General features: G+C 46.9%; 1 protein-coding gene across 2 annotated transcripts in view; it reads right to left on the bottom strand.

The window, feature by feature from the left end:
- COL5A1 (collagen type V alpha 1 chain) overlaps window positions 1-13,978 on the bottom strand; it is a 319,312-nt gene that overhangs the window by 224,782 nt on the left and 80,552 nt on the right. For both annotated transcript variants that reach the window (XM_075905279.1, XM_075905278.1), the window contains exons 2-4: window positions 11,670-11,837; window positions 1,207-1,417; window positions 34-196 (exon numbers count right to left, since the gene is read on the bottom strand). In XM_075905279.1, coding sequence (XP_075761394.1) covers window positions 34-196; window positions 1,207-1,417; window positions 11,670-11,837 — 542 coding nt within the window. The remainder of the gene's footprint in view (window positions 1-33; window positions 197-1,206; window positions 1,418-11,669; window positions 11,838-13,978) is intronic.

Here is a 13,978-nt window from a genome sequence, read left to right as displayed (position 1 = left end):
CTGGGCCACGGCAGACGGACATCTGTGCCTTACCTCAAAGATCTCCTCGTCCAGTATCCGGGTCCCAAATACAATGATGCCGTTGATGTCAATGATGGGGTGGTCGCTTCGGTCCAAGAACTTTGTGACTTTCTTTTTACAGTCCAAAATCAAGGTGACGTTTTTCTTGTGCACGCTGATGGCTATTCGGTGCCACCTGGAAAATAGCACAAACCGTGATCGTTATTAACGAAGATTAACAATCGTTCAGCAGAGCCTTCTGCTTTCATGAATGGAGACAACAGTTTACAGCAACTAGCTGATCGTGAAAGGATGCCAACAGGAAACTATGGGCCAATCCCTGTCTCCCATGAGGATAGAAAGCCAGTAAAAGGCCCATGTACCAGTCAAGCCCACAAAAGATGGGAATTTCCTCAGCTGGGTAAAAGTTAGGACCAATTGCCTCCTAATTCCCTCACAGTGGGAGTCTCTTCTGTACAGCTGTGGGGGTTTTAAGGGGAGAAGTGTCACACATGGGGCCAATGGGCAACCCTAGGGCTGGGGGAGGCAAGCCCCAGCCCCGCCCCTTCTGCCTGAGGCCCCGCCTCCCATGGGCGCCAAGAATCCCCCCCCCCTCCCTGCAGGTCGAGCCTCCTGCATTAGCCTGCCTGGTCCTGGCGCATGGGGCACACAAGCATCTCCAGTCTCCTGGCTTGGAGCACAGGCCGGGTGCACTGCCACAGTACCCACAACACGGCTGAAGCCCAGGGGCAGCCTGAGAGCCGAGCTGAAGCAAGGGGCATTGTTGGGATGGAGCGGGGGTAGGGCCAGCCTGGCGGTTTGGGAAGGCATTACGTTACCCTGCCTCTTACACCTGCTGTCCAATTTTCTCCCCTGTCCCCCTCTTCCATCCTCCTTCAGCCCCGAAGAACGGACCTTACTCCTCCCACAGGTTTGTGTAAGCCCTTTGCACACAGCAAATGCCACCCCTATCTCCATAAATTCCCCTTGACTTAACACACCTAATATGTCACTGATATTCAGGGGTGTTTTGCACACCTGCTATTTCTTTGGTAGAGTATGAGAGCCCAATAAAGCGGAGACAGAGCACTGCAAAATTATATTACACACATCTTCTACACGCTTAGGGATTCATACCGGTACTCCTCTAGACAGTCGATTGGTTTTATCACGTGCCATGTACTCAGGATGCAACACTTCACTTACTTGCCATCGGATAGATTAATGCCTCGAAAGAGAGGATAGTCTTCTGGGCCTGGCTTCCCAGTATGGTCTTCGTACAGGAAAACCGGAGATCTACCCATCTCCATGCCGATCTGCTGGATGCCTTGCTCATTGTAAATGGAGATCAAGAAGGACTGACCTCCTTTCTTGGCTTTTACAGTGGTCAGAATGGAGAAGTCCTCAGGAAAGGACGCTGAAGTGGAAAGACAGAAGGGTTAGTTGGTTTTTTTGGACGTGAAGGTGCGTGCATAGTTCACACTTTCTACAACCCAATAAACAGTGGAGATCCAACCGGCAATTGTTCCTTCTTTCAGCTGTGTCCATATTATTGATCCCCAACTTGCTGCCATGGCAGAGAGGTGTGTCAGTGCCACCTGCGGATAAAGACAACGCATCCTACAGGCACATGATCTCCATGATCACCAAGACGGCAAACAGCAAAGCGTTTTGTGCGAATAGCACCACAACACCGGGGTGATAACTTGATAAGGGAGCGGGATGGTGGCTTCACACAGGATGAGGATGGAGCAACAAACTTCCTCTGGGATGGGTCTGAAGGCCCAACTGCTCCACCCAATCACACAGCCCATTGTGATTAGGAGCCCTTATGTGATTAAGCCCAGGGAGAAGACAACAAAAAATGTGGTGGAACGCAGCTCCCATGGGAAAGAGTTATCTATTCTAATGGCTCAGTCTTCCAGTTCAGCAGTCAACTTTGCCACGGATCATTCATTAATGACCAGCAACCCCTGTTTGGCCTTTACCATTGGATCTCCAGCCAAGTAACATACCAACTCCTACACTAAGCAGAGGGGGACCTCAGTGTTATTGGATGGGAGATCTCCAATGGGACAGTAATGTGCTGTTGGTGCAAATGATGCATGTAAATCTGTAGCATTGATACCATGACTTTCCACAGTATGCCCTGGAACTTCTTAGGAGACAAGATATGCTCCACCATCGGGCCCCCAGGTTGTCTAGAGATGCTGAAGACTCTGGGGTTATTTTAATATGTACCTTCTTAAGTAGACACATGCAATGTATTAGGGCGCTTTGTTGTTTTGTTGGGGATTTTTTCAATCGGGTTTTGTCTATTTTAGGCAGGAACAGAACCTTCTGTGGCTTTGGCTCCTTGCATAAGCGTGGTCAGCAAAAATCTAAACAGCAAATAAATATCCAACAATACAATGGAGACATGGGTTTGACCGAGCCTTGAAAAGCAAATGGCAAAGCCAGCATCGCCTGCTAATCATCCACCACATCCTCTTTCACGTGGGGATTTAAGGCAGACCATGGTGCTCAGGGATATTGTGTATCCCCTCTTTATGCTTGCAAGGCCCATGTAAGTAAGCCCTGGAAACTGGGGTTCAGTCAATGGGGCTGCAGGGATGCATGGGCTCAACCGTTTGGTGTGTTCCATCCTCAGGCACCGCAGATCAATTTAACTCAGCGCATGGGAGTTTTCTGACCGTCAGAGCTGCCAGACGGCCTCTGAAACTCCCGTTGGTTTGGCTTTCTGCCCCTCCCTCCCGCAGTGGCACTGCACATTTCAGAAATGGACCCAAATTGCAAACCCAAGGCAGATCCCTCTTCGAACACTACCTACCCCAACAGGCAGGTGCATTGCTAACTGCAGGAGGGGTTGGAGGGCATTTCTTCAGATTATCATAGAGAAAAGGGTTGCTGAAAAGGGCGTATTTCTGTCATCTTTGTAAGACCTGCAGGGCATAAAGACGTAATTGTGCTTTTGTGCCTGTCCACAGAAGAAACCTTAAGCCAAGGAGTCCCAGAATGACTCAGGGTGTTGTTGGGATGTGTCCTATATGTGATGTGAACGTCTCTGTGTGGTGTCTGGTGGGGGGCAGGAAGAGAGAGGGGATTAATAGCCCTTTGGCTAATGTATTAAGCTGTAAATTCACAGCCATATAACCCACAAAAATGTCAAGCGTCCAAGAGCTTCACACAGATTTCCCTGCCCACTGTAGGTTTTTCTTAAAGGACATCCCAGGGCTGAATAAGGGATTTGACCTATTTAGGTTACAGTGAGCCTTGTTCAAAGTGTGGGGAGGGTATCCGACCACAGAACAGATTGGTGAACAGTCAGGCAGGGAAATCAGAAGAGAAAGAGACTGTCAGCTCATTTTCTCTACTGTTCTGGGGGAATTTGCATCTGCCAGTTTCTTTGCCTCGGACTCATTTATTTCATTCAAATTAATTTTGTTCAGCACCTCAACTCCTCTCAAGGTGCTCAGCCATCATTAGAGAATAAAAGAGAAAGTCACCAAGTCCATACACAGCAGCTTGTAAGGAAGGAAAGTAATTCCTGTCCTGCAAAGTGGGGTATGATATTCAACCCCGGGGTAGAGGTCGAACCCACAAGGCCTCGGTGGCACCTCAGTGGTCCTAATCAGCACAAGAGTGTCACCAAGCCCTCAGCTAGTGATGTCCCCAGAAGGAAGGAAATTCCAGGTGAGGGCCTGGCTCATTGTGTGAGCATCAATCCTTGTGGTAATACCATCTGCAAGTGGATCCCTCTGATCAGAATTTTGAAAAGTAACAAAACAAAGAATACTGGGGGTTAGGCCCTCGATTGATGTAAATGGGTGCAGCTATGTTAAAATCAAGGGGGTTGCATCCAATTTACACCAGCTGCAGATATGGACCAGGATACGGTTCTGCCTAAAAGTATCTAGATGTTTTAAAGAACGTGTTTCCCTGCACCGTAACACTGGTTTTATGCCAGCTCAATCCCACGGACTTCAATGAAGTTACATTTGTGTAAAAATCGCCATTACAGAGTGGAGAACCAAGACCGATACTTCCAACTTATGCTCGCAGTGCCTAAACTTCTTTTAGCTAAGACGTGGCCCCAAAAATGAAGGTAGGTGATAACGGGGCTTCCCTCAGATGAGCCGTGCTGTCCCTTTTCCTTCCTCCTGGATACTCCCATCCTTGCTGTTGCAAATCAAACCCAGACGCTTTCCTGGTTACAATTATTGGCAACAATTTGGGCTCTTTTATGTAAAATAATTCACATCCACAATGATCCATGAAATGGAGCATTTTCATTATGAACTACCCCCCACACAGAACTTTTCAACCTCAATGAGTTGCCAATGCATTTAAAATGCTGCTTTTAATTTTATTTATTACTATTAACTATTATTATTATTATTATTAAAATGTCTCCATGGCAATGTGGGATTCTCAGCTTCACTAACCATAATTGAAAAATTCTGGCTGCCATTACACCGTTATTATTCTGTTACCCTGGCAAAGTAATGGTGTGTTTACCATCAACACTAGGAATGATCCAGTCTATCCAATGTTATGTGGAGGGGGTTCCATTCAAAATGCAATTAAACTAATAAAAAAAAATAGCACATAGGACCGGATCCAAATTCTACTGCAATATATGGCAAGACACCCATTGACTTCAGTAGACTTTCGGTCAAGCCCTTATACACTATGCAGCACTTTCAATTATGTTCATGCTCAAGGTGGTGAACACATCTCTCTCCAATAAAGGGAATTACATCAGTAGTGAATTTTACCCATTGTACAAGTTGAACCTCTCTAGTCCGGCACTCTCTGTTCCAGCAATATCTGTGGTCCAGCATGATGTTAGTTAGCTGGATGTCCACTTATCATGGGTGTGGCCAAGTTTCCCATGGTCTCATAGTTTATTTACAGCTGCCAGTCGTGGCTCTCAGTGTTCTGTGCAGCTATTTAGGTCTAATTTACCTCGAAATGTCTTCAAAGAGCCCAGTAAGCAGCGGAAGTGTTGGTCATGCTGCTCGACAACATTGGCCTCCTGTGGTTCAGCAAATCCTCTGGTTCGGCACCAGCAGGTCCCAAGAGTGCCAGAATAGAGAGGTGCAACCTGTATCTGTATCCTGTCAAGATTGAGCACCACTCTAGCTAAGGTCATTATAAATTGCTTTTGGCAACACACTTGTGAGTTAGCCAAGTGTTAATGTTGCCCTTATGCCTCGTGAAACAAGGTTTACAGGCTCGGTCGGCAAAGGCTTTCCTTGCCGACTGATCCGCGTCTTGACTGCCGCGTTGTGCCGACGATTAGCTGAGCTGGCACAGCGCGGTGGCCATTTTTATTTTAATGAAGCGGGGGATATTTAAATCCCTGCTTCATTGACTATGACCGTTAGTCTAATTTACATGCCTCTTCTGGCAGAGGCATGTAGTCTAGACATACCCTCAGAGCACAATGGTTCTTCAAAGGCCCAATTTAAACCTCTGCTCATCGTGCATCTGAGGGGCCCTGATGTTTCTGGTGTGGCTCATTTTCCTCCTCAAGGAACTGTCTGGCTATAATCTAATGTTCTACTCTTAGATACACATGCCTACATGCACAGATAATGCAGAGAATGGTAAGTGTGCAATAGGACTGGAAATTACTGCATTTTTATTGCTGCTATTCATAGAATCATGGAATACTAGAACCGAAAGGGACCTTGAGAGGTCATGAAGTCCAGACCCCGGCCCTCCCGTCAGGACCAAGCACCATCTAGATCATCCCTGACAGGTGTCTATCTAACCTGCTCTTAAGTATCTCCAATGATGGAGATTCCACAACCTCCCTAGGTAATTTATTCCAGTGTTTAACCACACTTACAGGAAGTTTTTCCTAAACCTCCTTTGCTGCAATTTAAGCCCATTTCTTCTTGTCCTGTCATCAGAGGCCAACGAGAACCATTTTCTCCTTCCTCCTTGTAACACCCTTTTAGACACTTGGAAGCTGCTCTCATGTCTTTTCTCTTCTCAACTAAACAAGCCCAGTTCTTTCAGCCTTCCCTTATAGGTCATGTTTTCTCAGCCTTTAATCATTTTTGTTGCTCTTCTCTTCTACTGAAAATCTATATCTCTATCTGTCCTCCTTGCAGCTGTGCATGAGGTTGGAAGAACATAGTTTTGCAATGAAGCCGAGGAATTTATTTAGGGAACTGGAGAAGCATCATCTTGGCAGATTTCCTTGCTCTCGTGGGTTTAAAAACACAAATGCATTTCAAAAAAATCTGCTTTGTGGGCTGCGACTACAGAAGCAGACTGGAAAGCTCATACAATTACCTAATTTTAAAAAAACCATGCTTCTAATTAGCACAAAATATTACCTGTTTGCCGAGAGCCTTTATAGCAGAAGGGAAAACTTATGTTTTAAAGGTTTCAACCCACGCCCATCCCTTTAGTAACATGATAGCACAAAAACCACATTTCCCCTGGGAATTTGCTCTGCCATCATTCTGTTATCTTTATATCTCCTCTCACTTGTTTGTCTTCTAGGGGGCAACTACAGTCACACCTATTTATGAGGCTGTACTGAGACGACCCCTGCCTCAAAGGGGAAATGCTGGCATGGAGTCATGGTACTCTGGATCAGCACCCAGGAGACACAGGTCTTAATTCTTCTCTTCACCTCTCTTTCCCTTTAGCCAGCAACAGCCAAAAGGAAGCCGCTGGAAAGAGACAGGGACGTGATGATGTCGCCGAATTGAAGCCAGCCCTTCAAGTCACTGAATAGCCGCATTGATGGACTCCAAGGAAGTGCCACCCAGGTCTTATCGGCTAGGAAGGAGGGTGCATGAAAAACAAGGAGGAGAGGAAGATGGCTGAAAAGAGAATACAGAGCAGTGGGGAAATATAAAGGATTCCACCAGGCTATCAAAATGGCTCTTTGGGACAAGGGAAAATTGTATTAACAGCCTAGAAACGGCGTTATTCAATTCCTTTGCTGCATTGGCCATGTGCATTCACTGCCCGGGAAGGCCTGTTCACCTGCTTAGGCCCTGAAAGTGCCACTTCAATTGCACAGCAAGGAAACCCGTGAAAGGTTTCCCCCCATTATGCAGGGGTCAGAGCAGGCTATTATGCACACTGAAAAAACATCCTTTTAATGTGGCTCTTGATAACAGCGGTCACAGCCATGGAAAACTTTTTGCATGATTCCAGACTGGCAGTGGCATTCCATTTCTTGGCTTGAAAATATTTAGGCTTGGAAGAATTGGATGAACAAATATTCCCATAAATAATCAACATTTCAGATTGGCAAAGTAACAACATTCCTGCTTGTGAACTTTATAGAGTTTGCTTTAGGGATATTACATTTGTATATTTTGCCAGGAGATGTCGACACTGTGTTTTAAGGGTTCTGCGGCTTTAACTTTTTGAGTTTCATTAAATAATGAAACGGTCTCATCTCCCCACCGCACCCCAATCACCCTGCAACTCTGAACATGCTGCAAAAATAAGGCTTCAAAATAAGCATTGGGTTAAAAAAATAATTTTGGTGGACCATATCAAATTCTGATCAGCCTCAAAATATCCCCACAGCCAAATCCTGCAGTCTTTATTTAGCTTTTACCCATTTCTGATTCAGGAAAACTTTCTACTGCCTTTCAGCAGGTCTTTCCATGGGTAACGGCTAAGAAGAAATTGAGCGAAGGATTTCTCGTTGTGTAGACGGCAAGGCCAATACCCCTCCATTGAGTGAGTCCCCATAATATTGTTATGAGGGCAGGAATACAGGGGTGTGAGAGGATGGAACCATTACAGGGAGATTGGAAGGGGAATAACACAGATGCAATCAACAAGGTGTTTTCCTCATGGGATCGTGTTCCTCTTTTACCAAGGGGCAAATAGAAGCAATACGGATCTAATCCACCCACTACAATGGGCTTTGGATCAGGCCTTAAGTCAACAGAATGGCTCCACATTGCTACTCCTGGGTGTGGTCTCCAATCCCTGTAAAGGCTTCTTCAACCCTCTGTCTGGTATCCAGCCACTTGGCTCCCCAGTTCTTATTCCAGACAAGTCAGATATTGAAGTCCAGTTAATCCTTTCTTCAAGAGTGACCAGGTGATTCCCTTGCATTCTATGAGAATAATCATAGAAGTCCAGATATCATTTTAGAGTTGACTAGCAAGCAAATCCAGGGCGGTAGGACGTGAGTGACAGCCACTCCAAGAGGACTGCCTTGCAACCATCATTTAGACCAGTGAAATGCGAGGTGTGATAGAAATTGCATCTTCATTTAAAAGGACTTGTGGTGGTATCCTATGTGGCCACTGATTTAGCCTGAGGGTTTTATATACATTCTTTTACAAAGTTTTTGAAGGCGCGCGCGTGCGTGCGTGTGCGTGTGTGTGTGTGTGTCTCTTCTCAGACAAAGGATTTCACTGCATGTGCACACGCATACTCCCTCCTCTTAGGTGTGAGGCCCTATGCAAGGAGGGCACATTTTTCAGCGGGTGATTGTATTAATGAGCATGATGCTCTATATCCCATCAGCCACGGAAACCCACATGGCACCTTTTACGCAAGCCACGCTAAACGCAGCAGGCTGCAGTGATCCCAGGCAAATCCAGATTCAACCTCTCACTCTGTCCAGTTGCACCATGAATTGGAACTAGTGGGCTTGTCCAGCAGGGAGGCTGCTAGCCTACGGCTCAGGATACCAGGAAATGGTACCTGCAGTAGAGCCGGGCTCCGGGCAACCGGAGGAGCACAGCTGGCTTGTAGAAGGTTGCCTGATTGGCTACCTCCACCAGACTTGGAGGAGTCTGCGGACCAACTGGCAAACCCAGCAGCAGTTCAGCAGATGCTCAAAGACTTTTTCCAAGTCTGTGATAACTCCTGTGCCTGCTTGTTCCTCGCCTTGTTCCAGCCCTGCTCCTGCTTTGTCATGCCAGGTAACCCACTTTGGACCCTGAGTTGCAAGTCCGTGACTTCTGGCTCTGACATCTGGCCTCTGACTCCAGCTCTGACCCTGGGCTCCAAGTCCTAGCTATCGGCTTCTGTTCCGACCATTGGACCCCACTTCTGTTCCAACCACTGTGTATACCTTGCACATCCCGGGCGCAAGAACTGAGTTCAATGCCTTATTCCACTTTAGGAAGGTTTAGGCACTTAGGGTACGTCTACACTGCAAAGTTAATTCGAAATAACAGCCATTATTTCGAATTAACTTTAATAGCGTCTATATATGCAAACCGCTATTTGGAAATACATTCAAAATAGCAGAGCCCTTAATTTGAATTTGGTAAACCTCATTCTACGAGGAGTAACGCCAAATTCGAAATAGGTATTTTGAATTAAGTGCTGTGTAGACACTTAATTCGAAATAAGGGGCCTCCAGCCCTTCTCAGGGAGCCCTGGTGGCCACTCTGGGCACAACCAGGAAAACTTACTCTCCTCTCCCCCAGCCCCGGAGCCATTAAAGGGGTAGACCCTGGCCACAGCGCCTGTGCCAGCTCCAAGCCTGTCAGCCCAGAGCCAGCAGTGGCCACCGGGGCCCCTGACTCAGTGGCCCCAAAACATGAACCAGCAAGCCACTGGCAGCCAGCCCTGCACCACTCCCCAGGAGCAGTCTGCCAGCTCCCAGGAGCCGGACAGGGACTGGAGAAGGCAGGCGCCTTTCCGGTCCAGGGTGGAGATCGTGGACCTTATTCAGGTTTTGGTGGGATGCCCCCATCGTCCATGATCTCCACACTAGATGGAGAACGCAGACGTATATAGCAGGATAGCTGCCAGCCTGGTTACCAAAGGCCACATGCGAACCCAGGAGCAGGTTAGCATGAGTCAAGTTGGTCCAGTGAGACCCCCAACCCTGAGCCCTGAGCTTCCCCTCCCCCTTCTTCCTCTTGCTTCCCCCTTCCAGCTCCGTCTTCCCAGGTTTCCCCCTCCCCTCTCCCACCCTCTCTCTTCCCCTCTCCCACCTCTTTTTCCCAGGCTCCCCAGAGGTTCAATAAACCCAGTTTCTATTTTTGAACATACGTGTCTTTTATTTGACATCAGGAAGGGGGGCTAGGGAGGGGTAAGTGGAAGGACGTGAGGGAGGAATGGGGCACGAGCCCCCAGTGGGGAGGACCGGGGAGGCTCTGAGGGCTCCTTGGGGTGGATGCTCTCCCGCAGGGCCTCCTGGATCCTGACAGCCCCCCGATGGACCCCCCCGGATGGCAGCCTACAGCAAGTGCAGCCAGGCTGATGGCAATGACCCCACGAGACGCACCAGCATGCCCAGGGGCAGCTCTGGTTCCGTGTGGCCGAGTGCTGTGGTGTCCCGAGTGCGGGCACTCAGGGCACTCCAAGACAGGACTGCTTTGCTGTCCCTCATCGAGGTAGACAAGCAAGTGGGGAACCTTGAGAACTGTCTGTCCGGGGTGGGGGTCGGGTCCCTTTAAGCACAGAGCTCAGTTACCCTCAGGCAGCAGCCCCACACACTAAGTCCTAACCTGATGCCCTGCCGGCACTGGTTCCAGCCAGCCTTAACTTCGGTTCAGGGTCCACTCAGTGTAGACATGCTATTTCGAAATAGTTTTTGTGTATAGATGCATTATTTCAAATTAGCTTAATTCAACTTAGCTATTTCGAATTAAGTTAATTTCAAATAGTGCTGTAGTGTAGACATACCCTTACTCTCTCTATACCTCAATGTGGATAATAACACTCCCTCCCTTGTGCGGCTGTTTGGGGGAATAAATACACTCATGACTGTGAGAAACCCACATACTGCAGTAAGTGGGGCCAGACCGCTTAATTCTTAAGTCATTGGCCCGTTTTTCTTTCAAACAAAGACCACACGCTCTCTGCTTAGAGACATTTTCGCTTTTTACACTTAATACTCCATCACCTAATGCAAAATTTAAAAATGTCTCCATAGTGTAGCTGGTTTTTAATAAGTGCCCTGTTCCTCACTGGATTTAGGGGACAAAGGCTATTTTCTTTCTATAATAAGATTCTGATTAACATTTCCACATTTCTTCCAATAAGAACTTATCTTGGGACTACCAACTCATGGGGGGATGTTCTGATCCAAGTCTCTTTTCACAACTGGATATCACTCTATGATAATGAGAAACACCAGCTTGTTCATGGAGATGGGGATGGATGTAATTAGCCAGCGTTTGCATGTTCGCTGGATAATGTACCATTCCTGTTCAGATGAAGTGAGAAAAAAAACGAATGTACAGGTTGAACTTCTCTAGTCCAGCAACATCTGTGGTCTGGCATGATTTTAGTTAGCCACATGTCCACATCTCATGGACGTGGCCAAGTTTCCCGTGGTCCCATAAAGCCGCTAGTCCTGGCTCTCACTATTCTGTGCTGTTATTTAGCTCTAATTTACCCCTAAATATTTTCTAACATCCCAGTAAGCAGTGGAAATGTTGGTAATGTGGCCAGACAATATTGGCCTTCTGTGGTTTGGCAAATTCTTTGGTTCGGTACCGATCAAGTCCTGAGGGTGCTGGACTAGAGAGGATCAACCTGTAGCTATTTTAAAAGTATTAGATGACTAGACCATCCATATCAACCCCAAATAGTAGATTATTTCCCTTCCAAGCACCCACAAAATGTTTCAGTTGCAATTCCAGGACACACAAGTGTGTGAAAGATCTTTTTTGTAAGCAGCCCCACAGCAAAAGGTTACTTACCAGGAAACAACTGCTTGGTTGGTGCACTGAGTTGAGCATCTTTTGTTACTCGAAAAGCAACATCTGCGCCTTTTGAAGATCTTCTGCTTGTGCAAAAACCTGTTGTTTTCGTTATCCCTTCGGGTAAATTATGAAAATCTAATACCTTCAAGAGATCTGCAGGTTCCGCTGCAATAAGAAAAGAGGAGAAAACCAGAATTAGCAGGCAAAAGTAATCAGCGCTTGCAAAGATCCATTATAACAACACTAATCATCAATATTCATTTTAAAACATATGTTTTTTCCTGATAAATGTATAGCAACTACATTGCTAGTGCCATCTTCAATACTAGAATGCCAGGGTGTTGGCTTGAGATGCTAATTCACTGCAGAAAGGAATAGTTTAGGCACGTATATGCGCATAAGAATTGTATCTACACTCACGCTAGTTAGCTAATGCGTTTATCGATAGCCACGCTTCAGCTGTTTACTGATCATGGTAGAGAAGAGTTTCAGTCAGGTATTTAGAACCTAAAGGAATCTCCACTGCATCGGTGGCGTTGCTTGGATGCATATTCTGTGCATCCTCAAATCTGGAGACAGACTGCTCCCCATGTCAGCTTGAAGCTGGATTCCAAAGGGCTGATAGGGCAAACTCTTTAGGGCAAACTCTTCCCCTGCTTCATTTCTCTCCTTGCCAAAACCTTCACTTATCCCTCCAGTGATGGAGCACAAGGATCCACATCTCTCCCAGAAATTCCAACCATCACTCCCTCCTACAATGACCTATCTGGCCTTCCACTGCTGTGACTTAGCACCCAACAAAGCCAGCAGCTGCTAGAAGGCTAGCAAATGTCTGTGGGTGCTACTGTCCTGAGCACACTTTCATAAGTGTAACACTAGTGCTGTAGGCATTTTTGTAACCACTTCAACTAGGGAAAATGTAACCCACACACCTAGGCTGTGTCTACACTGGGCCACTTATTCCGGGAAAGCAGTCGCTATTCCGGAATAAGCTGTGAGCTGTCCACACTGGCCCCTTGAATTTCCGGAAAAGCACTGACGATCTACTGTAAGAAATCAGCTGCTTTTCCGGAAAAACTATGCTGCTCCCGCTCGGACAAAAGTCCTTTTTCCCGGAAAACTGTTCCAGTGTAGACAGCCCAGTAGTCTTCCGCAAAAAAGCCCCGATCGCGAAAATGACAATCGGGGCTTTTTTCCGGAAAAGCGCGTCTACATTGGCCACGGACGCTTTTCCGGGAAAAGGGCTTTTCCAGAAAAGCATCCTGCCAATGTAGTCGCTCTTTTTCCAGAAATACTTATAACGGAAAACTGTTCCATTTTAAGCATTTCTGGAAAAAGGTGCCAATGTAGACGTAGCCCTAGTGAGGTTCACTGTCCCATGCAGTGGCACCTAGACCACAGCAATAGCTAAGAACAAGAGAGCTCTACCATACAGGTGGAGAGCCAGCTGGCTTCTAGCCCAAAGGGTAGAGGCTTCTATACTGTGGTCCCAGGTTCAAATCCACCTGGGAGTGGTTACAAAAACACATGGCATTATAGATTTGGTTAAGAAACCCGAAACTCAAGTCAGATTTGTCCAGACCCACAAAGCTTTTTGGTTTTGAGTTTGTCAAGTCAATCACAACTTGGTTCCAGGTGAAGATTTCGGGTAAGTTTTGTAAAGCTGAAATGTGTGTACACGGAGTTTGAACAACCTTCTAGTGGTCGTTTAAAGCGTAATACAAGAAACCCTTGGTGGAGTACATTACCCAGATCCGTGGATCTAGACTTTATAAGGAAACAAGACATGCTATCATGTCAGCAGCAAATCTCAGGTTATTGATCCTTTCTTATACTCAAAGAAAAGTCCTCTAGGTGTACAGTGTACTGAAAGCTTTGGTTCAAAGTGAAACTTGGGGGTGTGAACCTTGCCAAGTGGAGGGAAATGTAAAATGGTTTGCAAAGAGCCATACACCTGAAAGCATAATGAGTGGGAATTGCAAATGTGACCCACGCCGGCCTAAATCTATCCCTGATGAAGTCAATGGTAAGACTCTCACTGCTTCCAGTGAGAGCAGGGCTAGGCAAATCCTGAGTGCTCTTGGAAATCTTCTCCCATGCTTTGTACAGCTCCAAAGGAAATACTCCAGACAGTGGGCTTGAAATGGTACATGGATCTCCCTGGTCCAGCACCCTTGGGACCTGACTGGTCCCAGAAGAGGGATTTTTCCAGACCAGGGAAGGTCATTTCAGGCCCCCCCACCAGTCTTCCCACCCCTCCCAGCCCAACTGAGCTGCATGCCAGCTCCGGGGCGCCCTCTCTGCTG

This window comes from Pelodiscus sinensis, chromosome 22 (genome assembly GCF_049634645.1).
Source record: "Pelodiscus sinensis isolate JC-2024 chromosome 22, ASM4963464v1, whole genome shotgun sequence".
NCBI classification, from domain to species: domain Eukaryota; kingdom Metazoa; phylum Chordata; order Testudines; family Trionychidae; genus Pelodiscus; species Pelodiscus sinensis.
Note: the sequence above shows the minus strand (reverse complement) of the source record. Positions and strands in the feature narration are given on the sequence as shown.